Source organism: Meriones unguiculatus, chromosome 4 (assembly GCF_030254825.1).
Source record: "Meriones unguiculatus strain TT.TT164.6M chromosome 4, Bangor_MerUng_6.1, whole genome shotgun sequence".
Classification (NCBI taxonomy): domain Eukaryota; kingdom Metazoa; phylum Chordata; class Mammalia; order Rodentia; family Muridae; genus Meriones; species Meriones unguiculatus.
This window is the reverse complement of record NC_083352.1, coordinates 81,908,378-81,926,303: the sequence shown is the minus strand read 5'-3', so window position 1 is coordinate 81,926,303 and position 17,926 is coordinate 81,908,378. Positions and strand designations below refer to the sequence as shown.

The 17,926-nt window shown below is 43.8% G+C and overlaps 1 protein-coding gene across 2 annotated transcripts in view; it reads left to right on the top strand.

The window, feature by feature from the left end:
* The window catches only part of Tpst1 (tyrosylprotein sulfotransferase 1), a 60,491-nt gene extending 43,054 nt beyond the window's left edge, over positions 1-17,437 (top strand). The window contains exons 4-6 of one of the 2 annotated variants that reach the window (XM_021657110.2): positions 11,138-11,188; positions 16,184-16,227; positions 16,906-17,437. In XM_021657110.2, coding sequence (XP_021512785.1) covers positions 11,138-11,188; positions 16,184-16,201 — 69 coding nt within the window. In that variant the 3' untranslated portion in view covers positions 16,202-16,227; positions 16,906-17,437. The remainder of the gene's footprint in view (positions 1-11,137; positions 11,189-16,183; positions 16,228-16,905) is intronic. The other variant, XM_021657115.2, reaches the window with a different exon arrangement.
* The last annotated feature ends 489 nt before the right edge of the window (positions 17,438-17,926 follow it).

Sequence of the window (17,926 nt, the reverse complement as noted above, 5' to 3'; positions counted from 1 at the left end):
ACCAAAATGACCTTTGTGTAACCTTACCTCCACATTATTCCTTATTGGCTAAATAAAGTTGCCTGTATACTTGGGCACTGCGGAAGAGGGGTAGCCGGAGTGAAGGTTCAAGGGCTTGGAGGACAGAGGCTCACAGGAAAGAAAAAGAAGAGAGGGTCATCATGGGAAGAAGGGGAGAGACAGCAGGAGGTGGGGGCTGGGGAGACAGACTGCCATGGGGTTAGCATACAGGAGAACCATGTGGGCTGGGAAGTGTTACTTCCGAGGATTAGCATGGGAGATAAGATAGATTATTTTGGATTCGAAGTAGCCCAGGTAGGAGTGATTAAAGCAAATAGCATGGGTTGTGGTACTGGGAGATGATGAAGTAGTTTAGGGGGTTAATATCTGCCTAGCCCCAGGTGAAATAAAGCTTTATTACAAATCTAAGAGGTGTCTGTGTCTCTTATTGATATGGTATCAGGTTAAAGAAATAATTATATGGATTAATAGTAGATATTAACCAATTTCCCACAACAATCCTTCAAAATTATGGATTATATCTGTTTGCTTCTCCGCATGTCTTAGTTGCCATCCTGGACTTTCTGTGTGAAAGGAGAGTATAGGACTGGAGTGATGGCTCAGGTCATGGAGTTCCTGCCCCACAGCTGTGAGGACCTGAGTTCAGTCCCAAGTACCTACACAAAAAGTTTGGGCACAGTGGCACAAGCCAGTAATGCAGTGCCACCTGATAGAGAACAGAGGATTCCTGGCCAGCTAGTTTAGCTTAGTCGGGGAGCAACGACCTCAGTGAGACAGTCTCAGAAAGTAAAGCGGAGAGCACTAGAAGAAAACACTCAGCGTTGACCTCTGGTCTCTGTTGTGTGTGCACATGTATGTGCACATGAACACACTCATGTGAACACGTATACACACACACACACGAATAGGAAGTGTAATAAATAGTTGTATTTTTTCCACCTTTATTCAGCTGGAATGATCATTCAGATCTTAACAGTGAGCTTCTCTGGGTTTAAACATCAGCTTTTAATTATAACTTTCCTCTTGGAGTTAAGTGAATTAAGGAAGATATTGACCTTTGGCCCAGTTCCCACATCCGCACACATGTGCTGTCTAGATGAAGGACTGACTTCCCTGATTTGTGTCAGAAATTCCTCCGGGAGGTAGTTGGACAAAAGTTTGAATTTATGTGTGTCACCTCTGGCAAGCCCTCCAGCCCTGCTCCTGTCACCCCTCACTCTGCAGAATCCCTCTGGGTGCAGCTGTCCTCACCAGGAGATTTCTTTTTTACTCTTGGTGTCCTCCTACACTCCTTTTGTTGTTTGAGACTGTCTCACTATGTAGCACTGGCTGGCTTTGAACTTGCTACATAGGCAAGCCTGGCGTAACTCACACGATCTGCCTGCCTCTCCCTTATGCTGACACGGGGGAAAATGGGTTTAGGATCAGGTGCTGGAGATGCGGGCTCACCATGCTTCTGGTCTGGAACTTTTAGGTTTGCCTAATCCTCCCACCTCAGCCTACAGAGCGCTGGCGCCCAGAGCACGCACTACCATGTACGCTTCCACTGTGGGGTGCTGACTACTGTTTGGAATTGTTTTGGTCTCATGTAGCCCAGGCTGGCTAAAACTCACTGCGTAGTTAGGATGACCTTGAAATTCTGAGCCTCCTGCCTCTCAAGTCCTGGCTGGATACAGGCACGCTCCCTGGCACCCATCAGCTCCTCTGTGGTTCTTTATTTGTTTGTTTTTAGATTTATTTATTTAATTCTATGTATATGAGTGTTCTGTGTGTGTGTGTGTGTGTGTGTGTGTGTGTGTGTGTGTGTGTGTGTGTGTGTGCCGCATGCATTCCTGGTACCCACGTAAGTCAGAAGAAGGCATTGGATCCCCTGGAACTGGAGTGGTAGTTAGCTGTGAGCTACCATGGGTGCTGAGAACCAAACCCAGGTCCTCTGCAAGAACAAAAAGTGCTCTTTACCACTGAGCCATCTCGTCAGCCCCCCCACTGTGTTCTAAAGGGATTAAAAGTGCTACAAACCCCATTTGTCCACAGGGTTAGTATGAAAATCCCAAGACTACCTCAACAAATTGCTGTGTCAAGACCCAGTTCATCTTTAAAACCCAATCCCTCTCATCTCTTCTGACTCCAGTCTGGACCCTGTTCTTTATGAGTGAGTCTGCTGGGAAATCCTTTGAGGGTCAGCTCTTTCCTGGGTCCTGTCTGCTTTAGGAAACAGTTTGGTCTCCGTTTCTGCTTACAGCAGGGAGCCTCTGTTGTGTGTGTAAGTTCCTGTAAGCCATTCCTGATCGTATTCTGCCTCCTTCACAAGTGTTAGTTAAGCCTGTGAGGGCCTGTGGCTCCAAGCTTCCTCTGCTTTCTCTTCTGCCTTCTTTAGTGTGGTTAGCTTTTGAAAGCAAGGTGGGTAGTTATTTATGCTTTATTTTTTTTTTTCAAAGGAAAGAAGTTAGTTTACTTTATGTGAACTTTCAAAAATAGTTGTACCAATCCATGATGTCTAACTCTTAGAAGACCCAGCATCTATAAAGGGGACCCTAGTAAACCAGTATAACTAGAACTTGGTTTTTAAGACCCATGCTGTTGTTCATAGCACAATGTAGAAGGTGACACCTTGGTTAACTGGAGGTCTGACTTTCAGTTCCTGAAATACTTTCTTCAATTACTTTTTCTTTAATTAAAAAAAAAAAATCTTAGAAAAATTCCTAAAGATAACTTCATTTGTAGTTGGCTGTGGCATGTATGAGTCCTCACTGATTCTGAGAAACATTACAAAAACCTAGATAGGTTTTAGTAATGTTTTTAAATTTCAAAGATCTTGGGGGGGGGTGTTATCAAGGTAAAAAAGAAAGGGAGGGAGAGAGGAATTATCAGCAAACAAATAATACTGGCTGCAGCATTTTCATTTGTGATACTAAATGTTAGAAATGACGGGCATGGCAGTGATTTCTAACTGCATAATTACTTTTCTTACTGGCTTTTGAAAGTAGGGTGCATGTATCATGTCCCTGGTTTCATTTATTTTCAGTTTTTTGAGACAGGATCTGACTGTGCGGCCTGAAGAGTATAGGAACTCTTTCCATAGCCCAGTCTCCACCTGAACTCACCATCCTGCTGTCTCCACCCTCTGAGTGCTGGAATTGCTGATGAGCCATGCACAACCCACTGCCTCTTACAATTTGTATTTTTATATTTTTTAATTATGTGTCGGAGTGTTTTGCCTACACTCCAACATGTATGACTATGCACCACATGTATGCAGAGTTCAGAAATAGTCAGATCTCCTAGGATTGGAGTTTTCTGCAGGCACCTGGTTGTTATCCAACCCCAAGTGGTAGCAACACCAAATGGACTTAGGTTTATACATACATACATCCATATTCCAGCCTCTCCATGGAATAGTGGGGAGCTGGGCCAGGATGTCAGTTTCCATATGGCAGTGACTTGTTCTTTGGGGCACTCAGCACTCACAGTAACGTAGCTAGCATAGTCCTTTACAGACTTGGCACACCACACTGATCTTGAACTGTACTCTTTTGAGCCTTATCCTTGGGGCTGGAGAGATGGTTTCACAGTTAAGAGCACTGGCTGCTCTTCCAGGGGACCCAGATTCAATTCCCAGCACCTACATGGTGACTCACAACACTTGTAACTCCAGTTCTGGGGAGGATATGGCACTCCCATCTGAACTCCATGGGAACTACATGAATGTCCTACATAGACATACATGCAGACAAAACACCCATAAACATAAAATGAAAATAAGCAAACTATATAGACCAGGGTTGAGTCAAACTCACAGATTCTTCCCTCTCTGCTTCCTAACTTCTCAGATTAAAGGTACGTGCCACCATCCTGGGCCTGAGATCAGAGTCTTAATGCTAAATTCTGTATATGGGTAGTGCTTATTGTGATGGGAAAAGTTTTCTATTTTATACTATCTCTATAGTCACGATCTAATCACATTCTCACTCCCATCCAACAGATCTGGCACTGAAACTTTTTTCCTAATAAAGATGTTTTTAGGGTGGATTTTTGTACTTCTGAGCTGATTAATGCATTTTTCTTTATAATGTAGGAAGCATTAACATTTTCCCTGTTGTTTCCAGGCAGGACAAGAGTGTTGAACTTTCTAAGAACCCAGTCTGATGTGCACTGCTGCCAGAATGCTTAAAGTCAGATGAGAACATGTAAACACGCATGTTAACAGCTGTTAGACAGCATTTCTGTCTTGGAGATAATGAGTCTCTTCTGGGTCACACGAGCCCAGAGGGACTTGGAATGTAAACTTCAAAGCTGGCTTCCCTCCTGTATTGTCATTATTGGCTGAAGTTGTGTTTTCTCTGCATGTGAAACTACCAAGGCAGAATTCCTCAAGGGAAAAAGTAAAAATAATGAATTGTCTTAACGATGAATAGCAGGCAAAGCATGTACTGTTGGTGAGATTGTATCAGGAACTGAAAATTAAAATTAGTCCAGTTTTGCACATAATTACATTTAAGCTAATTATGTATACTTCAGTAAAATTGGAAGGAAGGAAGCAGGAGTTATAGTGAGTTTAGAGAAAGAAGGTTGCAAAATAAAGGATATTCTAATCTCTGACAAAATTGGAATTTAGGACCTGGAGTGTGAAAAGATTGTGAGACTAGTCTTTGGCCTTTGCAGTTAAAAATATGAAGCTGGGCTGTAGCAAGTGGTATAGTGCCTGAGTGAATGTACAAGGCCCTGGGTTCCCACCATAGTACTTCAAAAAATAAATACAGAGTAAAACACAGCATGAGTACTTTAGAAGCAACACTTTAAAGTCTGAGGTGTAAAAAGAGTGGAAGTCATTATTCACAGGCAGTTCTATTCTGACACCTGTTTTTGTAGATCAGTTGTCACCAGAGCACGCCACATTGTTTCATTTGTATGTTCTGTGGTACTTCTGTGCCTAGCAGGGTGGAACTAGCCCCTGGGACAGAGACTCTGTGGCCCCACAAAGCCTAAACTACTTATTCTCTGCCTGTTACATAGTATACTTATTCTTGGGTTTCATTCCCTTCGCAAATGGTATTCTCTCTCTGTCTCTGAAATGTCAGGTTGCACACTTGTTGTAAGAGTTGTTTTATGGGGCTGGAGAGATGGCTCAGAGGTTAAAAACACGGGCTGTTCTTCCAAAGGTCCTAAGTTCAATTCCCAACAACCACATGGTGGCTTATAACCATCTACAGTGAGATCTGGTGCCGCCCCTCTTCCAATGCACAAGCACACATGCAGGCAGAATGTTGTATATGTAATAAATAAATAAATCTTAATGAAAGATTTATTTTCCTTTTTAAAAGATTTTGCATATGCCAGATGTGGTGGCCTATGCCTTTAATCCTAGTACTCTGGGGGGCAGAGGCAGGAGGATTCTGTGAGTTTGAGGCCAGTCTGGTCTACAAAGGGAGTCCAGGACAGCGAGGGTTGTTATATAGAGAAACCCTGTCTGGAAAAAACAAAACAAAACAACAACAACAAAAAGATTTTACATGGGTTGGGGGAGGGGGCTGGGGAAGTACCCACAAAGGCCAGAAGGGAATGTTGGATCCACTGTAGCTGGAGTTATAGGTGGTTATAAGCTGCCCAGTATCCGTGTTAGGACTGAACTTGGGTCCTCAGAAGAGCAGCAACTGCTGTTAACTGCTGAGACATCTCTTCAACTCCCTGATATGATTCTCTTTCTCCTTTTTTAATGTGTGGATGTTTTGCTCACATTTATATCTGCTTACCACGTGTGTGCCTGGTGCCTGAAGAGGTCAGTGTTATGCCCAGCTCTTAAGATCCCCAAAGACCACCAGGAATCAACTCCACTGCAAACACACAAGGGCTTATTCAATATAAGCTCAAGCTCGGGACACAAACCTTCCAGTTGAAACAGGAGAGGAGTGTGGCCCTGAGGTCCAGGGGAATGCGGTTTTTAAAGCAAAAAAAAAACAAAACAAAACAAACAAACAACAACAAAAAAAACCCCAAAATCCGAGGGGTTTGTCGCCAAGCCTTGGCGTTACATGATTGGGTGGGAAGTTGACTTTTAAAATTATTGGTTTATTTTAGGCGCCAACACCATAAACGCTTTTGGCCAGGCCATCTGGGTGGGTTGCCAGCAGATGGTATCTCTTAAGTGTAAAAGGGAATGTAGCAAGCCCGGTTACTCCCTGCAGCTGGCCAAACATATCTCAACATGTTCGTTCCTTTGTTTAAACTTGTATCCAGGACCCTAGTTATGTGGCTTCAAGATTCAAATTTTAAATCTTGGATCTCTCATCAGAAGATGTGGTTTCAAGAGGGGAAATGAAGAGATGGTTTGTTGGGGGATAAGGAGTTTATTAAAAGAGTTAATAATGCCAAAAAACAGACAGGCAGCAACATGGTTGGGAACGCCAGCCATGTTGGAGGAGAGTCCAAACCCCAGCCCCAGAGACAGACAGCATGGCAGGATCTCTGGAGATAAAAATAAGGCTCAAGAGGCTGGAGAGATGGCTCAGCAGAGAAGAGCACTGGCTGCTCTTCCAAAGGACCCAGGTTCAATTCCAAGTACCCACATGGCAGCTCACAGCTGTCTGTAATTCCTGTTCCAGGGACCCAACACCCACACAGAGACATACATGCAGGGAAAACACCAGTGTACATAAAATAAAAATAAATAAATCATTAAAAAATAAAAAAGAATTAGGTTCAAGTGGCAGAAGTTGGGTCTCTTCTTATAGCTCTCTGAGGATAGAGTGGTTTTACAGCACTAGCCTGTAACCAGGCTCTCCAGTTCCCATGAAGTAGGCAGGGAAGGTAGTAGGGAGCAGGATATGTGGCCCGCAAATACCTCCTTTGATGTAAACTTACTTCCCAGCTCAGAAGTGCACTAGCTAGAGTCACAGTGTCTCTGCAGGTACCTGTCAGTATCTATGACTGGGGGAAGGGCTGCTGGAGGTACGGTGACCTAAACAGTCATATTGTATAATACAGTCTTTAAAAAACATGTTTAGAGATTTATTTCAGTTTATGTGTATGAGTACTTTGACTGTAGGTATATGTACCACATGTATGCAGTGCCCTCTGAGGTCAGAAGAGGGCACTGGATCCCCTGAAACTGGAGTTAAAAGGTAGTTGTCAGCCAACATGTGGTGCTGGGAATCAAACCTGGGTCCTCTGCCAGAGCAACTGGCACTCTAAACGACCAAGCCATTCCATTATTGCATCATTACTGCCTTATGTTGATGGTTTTGTTTTTGAGACAGGGTCTCTCCATATAGTCCTGGAATTTACTGTGTAGACCAGGCTGGACTCAAACTCTCAGAGATCCTCCTGCTTCTAGCTCCCAAGTGTTGGGATTGAAGGTGTGTGTGCTTGCTATCACTCCTAGCTGTGCTTTTCTTTCTGTTCCTGCATAGAAACAGAACAGTTCTGTTCTGAGCACCCTCACCAGGTAGCTCACATCTGCTCGTAACTGCAGCTCCAGGGTACCCAACACCCTTTTTTGGCTCTTATAAGCGTCATTATGTGGCATATACAGACACAAACATAGACAAACACAGACAGACAGATAAACACACACATAAACACAAATAAATAAAATTTAAATCTAGTCTAGAATTTTCTTTTTTTAAATATCATCATTTAGAACATTTCTTTACATGCATGGAAGCTATCTGCTGATTCTACATGACACATCAGTACCCTTAGGTTCTTATCACAGTAATTCTGAACCCAGCAGCTGTCAGACTTTTCTCTAATAGTTTGCTTTTCCATTCTTTATGAGGTTAATAGTTCTTTAAAAACAAACAAAAACTATTGCAATCTGTGTTGAAACAAACATTTTTATACTTAAATAGTGGGTGTGTATGGGTTGTATTAGTCATTGATTGATTGATTGATTGATTGATTTGGAGAGAGAAATAAAGTCTCACTGTGTAGCCTAAGCTTGCCGCAAACTGAAAATTCTTCTGCTTCTGCTTCTGCCTCCTAAGTGTTGGGTACCAGGTATGTGCCACCATGACTAATAAGCAATAGCTTTTTAATATTGAGCTGTTGAGTTAAATTGGTTATTGAATTTTTCTTATTGAAGTACATATACAGAGAAGTATACCCAGTATATCAATAGAAGACCCCAAAATTATCACCCCTCATAATGACTCCAATATCAAGACAATACATCTCTTACAATCTGTTTCCCCACTAACTCTGTCATGATTATGTGTTAAGATTCATCTATGTCATTTTTTGTAGTATAGCAATTCATATTTTTTCACCATAGAGTCTAACCTATACACACTGACGATGTTTAATAATTTGTTTAATACACTGTTGTTAGGTGGTCCTGGGAATTGAAGCTAGGACATCATTCATATTAGGCAAGTGCTCTACCAATGAGCCACATCCCTTCTTTAGACAGGGTCACACTGTGTATCCCTGGCCAGTCTATAACTTGCCATATGGAACAAGCTGACCTCAAACTCAGCCATCTGCCTCTGCTTTCCAAGTGCAAAGATTAAAGCATACTCCAACACACCCTGTCCACCTGGAGGTTTTTGTTTGTTTTTTGTTTTGTTTTGTTTTTTTGAGACAGTGTCAAGTAGCCTAGACTGGCCTTGAACTCACTATGTAGCTGAGGCTGGCCTTAAATTTGAGATTCTCCTGCCAGCACCTCCCATTGCATAGATTATAGATGTGCACCCCTGTGCCTGACTTAGTTCTGATTGTGTTGTCCTACAGGGCTGCTGTATCTGGAAGTAATGGTTTGTTACATTGTATGCCCTATGTCAAACTGTTTTGTCCTGATTATAGCTACTTAATTACTTTAGCAGGAATGCATATCTATCCATTGATCTAGCTATATATGCATATATATGGATACACACTCATTAGTTACTTTTCAGTGGCTGTAACAAAACACCACAGCCAAGGCAGTACATAAAAGAAAGCAATTAATTGGTTTCAGAGGGTTAGAATCTATCATGAAGGGACAGCATGGCAGCAAGCAGTAGGCATGTTGGCACTGGAGCAGCAGATGAGAGTTCACTCCCCAGTCTACAAACAGGCATCAGAGAGAGAGCACACTAGGAATGGTGAGTCTCTTGAAGCCTTAAAGACTTCCCCCAGTGACTCACCTCCTTCCACAGGCAACACCTCCTAACCCCTCCCAGACAGTTCGACCAAATATTCTACCAAATACTTGGGGAACAAATATTCAAACATATGAACCCAAGGGCCATTCTCATCCAAATCACTACACACACATATTAATATATTAGAATAGCATGTAGCCTGGTTGCAGGATTATAATAATAGGTTGGATCTGGTAGCATAAGCCATTCCACTTTGCTTTTCCTCTCATGATTTCTTTGACTCTTTGCCCTATGCATTTCTTTCTATGTAAGCATATTTGTGTGTATAAGTGCACATGTGTGCATGTACAGGTGTTGTTCCTTAGGTATCTATTTTGGGAGTAGGAGCTTGCTGATGAGGCTGAGCTGGCTGGCCAGGGGTCTCAGGGATACTCCTGCCTCTCTCCCCAGCACTGAGGTTACAGGTGTGTTCTCCCACACCCAGCCTTCTGTGTGGGCTCTGACATGGAGCTCAGGTCCTCATGCTTGCATGGAGAACAACTGATTGATCTCTCCAGCTTCTGCCTTATGCCTTTCTAGATTGCTTTTACAGTAAACTTGAATTTACTGCTCTTCTTCAGAAAAAGATGCTAGGATTTTAATTGGGACTAATTTAAGGAGAATGGCCATTACTTCTTCATTGAATCTCCCTATCCTAACTATTATATTCGTTGTTAGATATTCAGGAGGGTTTTAAAAAAATATTATTTATTTTTATTTTATTGTATTGCTGTTTTGTCTGCATGTGTGTCTGTGTGAGGGTGTCAGATCTTGGAGTTAAAGACAGTTGTGAGCTGCCATGTGGGTGCTGGGAATTGAACCCAGATTCACTGGAAGAGCAGTCAGTGCTTAGCCACGGAGCCATTTCTTCAGCCCTTCAGTAGGGTTTTTAAGTGCTAAAATAATTTTTTTTTTAATGGGGCTATGTAGTTGGCTCAGTGGTTAAGAGTTCTTGTTGCAAAGGATCCCGATTCAGTTCTCAGCAGCCACAGGGAGGCTCAGCACCTCCTCGGTACCAGGCATGTATGTGTGGTGCACAGAGGCACATGTAGGCAAAACACCCATACACATAAAATAGCAAAAAGAAATCTACATGTTTTGCTGGGCAGTGATGGTGCACACCTTTAATCCCAGCACATGGGAGGCAGAGGCAGGCATATTTATCTGAGTTCGGGCCAGCTAGGATAGCCAGGGCTACATAGAAACCCTGTCTCAAAAAAGCCAAAAAATAAAATAAATTATTTTCTAATTATTACTTGAACTAGAAACATCCTTTTTAATATTGAAATATGTTTTTATTATAAAAATTTATGAGCTTGGAGCCGGGATATAGCCCAGTTGGTAGAGTGCTTACCCAGCATACCAAAGATTCTAGATTTGTTTCCCCAGGACTATATAAACCAAGCATAGTGATGCATGACTGTAATCCCAGCACTGGGACAGTGGAGACAGGAGGCTTACCGGTTCACTGTGATTCATAGCTAAACAGTGCATTTGAGGCCAGAGTGGGATGACCTTGTCTCAAAAGAAAGGATCTACGAGCTTTAAGTAGGTGTCACTCTAAGATCATCTAATACATCGTAATAGTATTCTTGGGTAAACTGACAAAAGTAAAGTTGACTCAAATCCAGGGCTGTAACTGGCGAACTAATGGGCAGCAGGGGCAGCTTGCTCCTCACTAAGGTGGTCTCTGTGCTTTCTCCCAGCTGATAGGAATGGCACTTGACGTGCTCTGGCATCCTAATTTGGATTCCCTCCCCAGAGATACCCTCATCTTCCTTAGCCAGCCAACTCAGTCAGGAGCACCAGAGCAGTTGCTGCAGGGGAATGAGAGTAGGGGTCACTAAGGTCTGTTTCTCTTACTGCTCCTAAAGTGACAGGTTTCTCTCTCATTTCAAACTAACCAAGAGTGACGCAGCAGCCCAGTGGCTGCAGATGTCAGGTGCCAGCAGGGCACGCCCATTTTCTTAAACTCACGCCTGCTCTGTTCTTTCCAGGTCTATAAAGGAGAATTTCAGCTACCTGACTTTCTGAAAGAAAAACCCCAGGTACTGTACACTGCTTCTCCTTCCTCCTCTTGTTATATAAGAGCCGGCTCTTAAATAAAGTGAGCTTTTGAAGAGACAGCGAAACAGAAATGAAAACAGGAAAATAAAAGCCAGGCGTGGCGGTTAATGCCAACACCAGCTGAGATGAGAGGAGTCCAAGGCCAGCCTAACCGATATAGTAGCGTTCCACACCATACTCCATCTTAATATACAAACAAAGGAATAAATAAGGGAAATAGAAAAGGCTATGGACATGTGCTGGTGTGGGGAACTGCTATGATGTGAGAGTTTAGGGTCTTCCACAACTAGGGGAGTACTTTGATAACAGCTCTGGTCACATGCAGGGCCATGCTGTGTTTTAGATACAGCTGAGGAGAATGCCTGGAGAGTCTGCCTTCCAGCATCTACTTTGCATTAAGAATATGCAGCCACCGTTGGTCTTTTAATATATTCATATCCATGCTGTTTTAATTGTCCTCACATGGAAACTAAAACACCTGTGATACATAGTGCTCAAAGCAGTTGGCTATCAGCAACTGGTGAGAGCTCAAAGTTTGTAATCCTTATGCTTTTAAAAATAATCTAAACCACTGGACATGGGGACACATACCCTTAATCACAGTACTCAGGAGGCAGAGGTAGGTGAATCTCTGAGTCTGAGGCCAGCCTGGTCTACATAGTAAGTTCCAGGATGGTCTCAAAAACAAAAAAGGAAACCAGTCTAACCAGTCTACAATTATAAGTGTAATGTTTGAATTCATTTGCATTCCATTGTGTCCTGAGTTGGAGTTAAACAGAGAATGTTATGGCAAATGTGCCTAAAGTAGAACAGAGCATCCTGTCATCACCTGTCACCTGTATGAGCTAGAAGAAGTGGACAGTCCCGGCCTATCTGCAGTAGCCTTGCTGTCTGTCTGCAGTATCTAGCGTGGGGCTGAGGCATGCCATCTCCAAGGTGCTACCCTTCATAATGAAATCTGTTCCTAGTGATGGTTCCATTCTCATTGCTGGGGAAACAGTGTGTGAGCTGTGTCTCATGCAGCAAGCCTGCAGGAAGCAAGCAGGCTGTCCTCTTGCTCAGTGACTCTGTCTCTCCTACCAGGGATGAAAGCTCTGCCCTAACACTCAGTTACCTGCCCTCCATAACCGTGTGTGAGCTCGAGAGTCTCAAAGTGCTCTCTAGACATAGTCTTAGCAGCATATATTTAACACTCTCCCATTCTTTTCATGTATTCAACACTTGTTTCCTAGGGATCTGTTACGAGAGAGAAATTGGGATATGTCTTCAGGAGTTAGAGGGAAAGGAAAGGTCTGTTTTTGGCACTCCTGTTCTACCTCAAAGCTCTGACTCTTGCACGGAGGGGACTGAGGGGCAGGCTCAAATTGTGTATGACATCCCAGAGCCCTGGGTAGATTCCTGCATGGGCTTGTTACTCACAGTGGTGAAAACTAGAGCCAGAAAGCAATCCAAGAGGCAGGATAAACTTGAAGAAAGCAAGAAAGGGGATTTGAGACCTAAACTGAAGGCATTCCTGTGTTTTGGCACACACCCAAGTCATCTCCAGATAGAGAAGGAAGTGGCTAGAAGTGAACAAGGGCATCCAAAGGGACGCCCATGTCCTTTAGAGAGAGTGATGTCTTCTGTCATGAAGACACATCCTGAACTTGAAGAATGACAAACTACACATCAGAGTGAGAATGTTTACTTTTTAAAACTTATCAGAGCTGGGTAGAATGGTACAGGCCCGTTTTCCATCACTGGGGAGACAGAAGCTGAAAGATGATAAGTTCAAGGCCAGGCTGGGCTACAGAGCCAGACCCTATCTTAAACAAACAATAAATAATTGTGAGATGGTTCAGTGGGTGTTGCCACCAAGCCCAACAACCTGATGTTGATTCCTGGAACCCACATAAAAGTGGAAGGAATGAACTGACTTTTGAAAGTTGTCCTCTGACCTCCACACATGTGTGGTGCTACACACACTCCCCAACAGAGCATTACGCAAATACCCACCACACAAAATAAGAAAGTAAACAATAATTCTTCTAAATGAATGCCAGAGTTGGGCATGATGATACACCCTTGAAACCCCAGCACTTAGCAGGCAGAAGCAGGTGGATCTCTATGAGTTGAAGGCCAGCCTGATCTCCATAGCGAGTTCAGTGCTACATAGTGAGACCCTATCTTAAAATAGTAATAGTAGTAGTGGTGGTAGTAATAAATAATAATGATAATGATAATAAACAACTTTATTTTTTATCTTAACTGTATGCATGTCTTGCTTGCATATTTCTGTGGAACACATGTGTGCCTGGGGCCCAAGGAGGCCAGAAGAGGGTGTCGGATCTCCTGGAACTAGAGTTAACAAACCATTGTAAGCTACCATGTGGGTGCTGTGAGTCAAACCTGAGTTCTCTGGAAGAGCAACAAATGCTCTTAACCACCAAAGACTTCTCTCCGACCCAATAAAATTTGCTTTTGTTTTCTGAGACTAGGACTTTCTATCGGGTCACTCTGGCTATGCTGAACTCACTCTGTAGACCAGGCTGGCCTCAAACTCACAGAGACCCACCTGCCTCTGCCCCTACGTGCTGCTATCAAAGACAGTCACCACTACCCCCAGCTCCAAAAATAAAATTTTTAAGAACTGTGAATAAATAGTAGAAAATAAGCCTTCAGTAAGACAGCTTATTTTTTTAAAGCACTAATTTGTTGACTGTGGAGAAGTCTTGTATGTCAATAAGGTTTATAATGCCTCAATAGGCATTCCAAGTTCCTCACTGAGGGACTGTTTGATCTTTCATGTAGGCACATTTAGACAGTGAAAGACTACTGTGGTTTAGGGGCTATATAGATGACTTAGTGATTAAGGGCACTGGCTGCCCTTGCAGAGGACCTTAGTTCCATTGCCATCACCCATGCCAGGTGACTTACAGCTGGCTATAACTTCAGCTCCAAGAGAGCTGACACTCTCTTCTGGTCTCTCGGGGCATCACACTCACATATATGTAGTCTGTAGACAGACAGACAGACACACACACACACACACATAACAAAATAGAGATAAAATCTTGAAGAATCGTGCTGTAGCAAGGGATCAGTGATTAAGAGCACTGGTTGCTCTTCCAGAGGACCTGGGTTCTATTCTCAGTCCCTACATGGTGGCCTTCAACCACCTGTAACTCTCATTCCAGGGGATCTGATGCTGTCTTCTGATTTCTTTAGGTAACAGGCATGCCATGGTGTATAGACATACATGTCTACATACGTGTAGGCAAAGTACCCATACATGTTAAATAAACAATTAAAAAATTTAAAGAAAGATTATGGTTTAAGTAAGAAATGGATCTGAATGTGGGTGCATGTTTGTGGTCTCAGTACTTGTGAACTGGAAGCACAAGGATCAAGTTCCAGGTCACCTTCAGGTACACAGAGTGTTCAAGGCTCTCTGGGGTTACACAAGACCCTGTCTCACCATGAAAGAGGAACTAGAAACCTGCCAGGCCTGGCAGCACATGCTTGTAATCCCAGAGGCAGGAGACAGAGGCAGGAGGACCACTGTAGGTTCAGCCAGCCTGCACTACACAGTTGAGTTCAAGGTCAGACTGAACTAAGGAAGAGGCACAAAGGTCCTGTCAGGGAGGGCCGTGGAGATAACCGTGGGTGGAAGCAGAGCCCACACTCTTTCTACTTGTCCATGTGCACAGTAACCGAAAGTTCCCTGGACTTTAGCTCCCAGCATTTGAATTGAGGCCAGGTTGGCCCAAAGTTTCAAACATCTGGCCACAGAGTTGATCTTTCTCATAATGAGCCTACGACGTCATCTCATGCCCTGACAGACTCATGTGATACATGGGGCTCGTGAGGGACAAGGCATTCCTGTTACTCAGGAGATGCCAAGGATTTGGTCTCTCCCAGGAGTGTGGGAGAGGCCAGTCTCCTGGGGAGAGGCCAGTCCAGTTTATTTCTTTAAAACAGTTACAGGCTGAGTTTATCTGAAAGTCTGAGCAGATTCTGTTTCAAGTCTGGGGTTGCTCAGAGATTCACCATGACCATGATTAAATTTTAATAAGAGGTTTTTTATTTGCGTACGGGCCTCCAACGTGGATCCAGGACTGTACCTGAGAGCACTCTCAAGATGTAGCCCTACCCATATTAGCCCAGGGCTTATAAAGGCAAAACCCACAAGATCGTATGTATTCTGCCTACATGTAGGTGCTGTCTAATTTTAGCATATTTGTTTTGCAGTTGTCCTAGGCATCTTGAGCAGAGTAAGCAAGTTTGAAGCCAGGCTCAGTGACACAGGCCTGTAATCCCAACAATGGGAGGCAGAGGCAGGCAGATTGAGGCCAGCCTGGTCTACAAATGGAGTCCAGGACAGCCAAGGCTACACAGAGAAACCCTGTCTCCAAAAACAAAAACAAACAAAAAACAAAAACAAGTTTGATTACAAAAGCAGGAATACCAGTTAGTCACTGGGCAGTGGTGGTGCACGCCTTTAGTTAGGAGGCAGAGGTGGGTGGATCTCTGAGTTCCAGGCCAGCCTAGTCTGCATAGTGAGTTATCTAGGATAGCCAGGACTACATGGAGGAATCCTGTCTCAGATAGACAGACAGATAGAAATAGCAGTTTGTGACCCACTGTTGTGCTAGAACAGCAGATTTTACAAAATCAGTCAATTTCTTTTCTTTTTTTATGCCTTATTTTTAATTATTATTATTATTATCATATTTTATTGTTACTAAGATCAGTCAGTTTTAAGAAAAGTCTACATCTGGGGACAAAGGGAAGGTGGCTGCTAGGATAAGTCTGTTCAAGGGGCTTTTTCTTTTGTTTTCTTTTTGGCTTCTCAATCACAGTGAGTTTAAACCTTAAACAATGTTAACCATCACAATCCTTTGAGCAATGCCTGGTGTGTTGGCAAGAGCAGTCACCTCTTCTGCTAAGGGACCATTTCCAAGCTTTTTAACGTTATCTCTTGGTTCCTTCAACAGACCGAGCAAGTGGAATAGCCGACCTGGAACTTCCTGCAAGTGAGGTGAGGCCTGGCAGATGGTGCTGAGTGAGATTTCCCACTTGGGCTGCCAGAGACAGCCATGTGTCCAGATGGTGGGTACAGCTCTGGCCTCAAACAGCCTGGGCTGGCATTGGCTCTGCCACTTCCTGGCACCAAGAAGCTTAGTTGTGTATCTGTTTCCTTGTCTGTAAAGTGAAGAGTATGCTGAGCAGAGATCCATGGTGAGAGCTAACTGACATCGCTTCTTCAGACAGTCTGGCACAGAGGAGGAGGTGTGGAGACGGCATTTGGAAGGGGGTTTTAACAGTATGGATCATATTAGGTGATCCAAGAGACTGGGAAACCCAGTCGTTTGTGTGCTGACAAGAAGAGTGATCCCAGAGAGCCCATTTGTCAAGGTCATGTCACATGATGAGAAGTCAGTATGATTGCCTTGGACATTGGTGGTAGCTTCAGGCGCAGGTCTGAGGCAGTCCTTGTGTTCTCTTGCTTTTCAGATACTGCAGACATCACAGGTGGGAAAGTATGTGCCCCTCATGCCCATCTCTCAGAGGTTCTGTGCTCATGGTTGTCTCTCCTCACACCCCTGAGCTGAAGGAGCTCACCCACCTCCTGGCACAAACAAGGAAGCAGGCAGGGAGGTACAGGAAGGGTAGCTTTGACCCAGGCCTGTAACCACATGCTGTGTGTTTGCCCTAGGGACGACTGCTGCCTTTTCTGCACAAGGGAAATCTCTGGAACTGCTGTCTTCTGCTGGGAGAAGTGGGTGTTGGTGCCTATTGCTCGTGTTCACCTGCCAGCCTCCTACTGTCCCTGAGGGAGGTGTCACAATCCAGGTCTCCCTGAGTGATGGCTCTTGAGCCCAGTGACATGCATGGCCCTCAAGATGAGGAGCCCAGCATGGACATAATTCAGTCACAGCGCCTCCCTCTTGTTCTTGTCTTTTCTTACCAGAGTCCAGTCTTTAATTTCAAGGGAAGGAGAGTTTAAAGATGGCGTTCTGTTGACAAAATCTGGCGGTCTTGTTCAGAATAGCTTGTCTGTACACGTTCCAGTGTTTTGCAGAACACTTGTGCCTGTTTAAATGTCTTGATGTGGATAATAGCAAATACCTTAATTATTTAAATAATTCATTGTATTGTTTCAGAGGTGTCGGGAAATTACCGTATACATTTACAACCTAATGACTTTTGTATTTTATTTTTCAAAATAAAAGCTTAAATGTGAAGCATTCAATAGTTATTTCTTCAGTACTGTCATTCAGATGCCCAAACCTCAGATGATGCTAAACTAGCTCCCTCTGTGGCCTGGTTATAGGTGCTCTGTCTGTACTACCACCACCACCACCATCACCAGCTCCATCTGTCTGTCTGTCTGTCTGTCTGTCTATCTATCTATCTCCTCTCTGTCTCTCTCTCTCTGTCTCTGTGTGTGTGTGTGTGTGTGTGTGTGTGTATTTGAGGGGTGTGTGCATAATTGCCTGTGTGTGTGTGTGTGTGTGTGTGTATTTGAGGGGTGTGTGCATAATTGCCTGTGTGTGTGGCTAGAGGTTGATGTCAGGTGTCTCCTCCATCACCTCCCCCATACTTTTTGAGGCAAGGTCTTTCAGTGGACCTGGAAGTAGACCAGCTGGCCAGCAAGCCCAAGGACTCTCCCTGTCTTTACTGCACCAGCCTTGGGGTCACAGACGCTTGTACAACTATCATGCCTGGCTTTTACA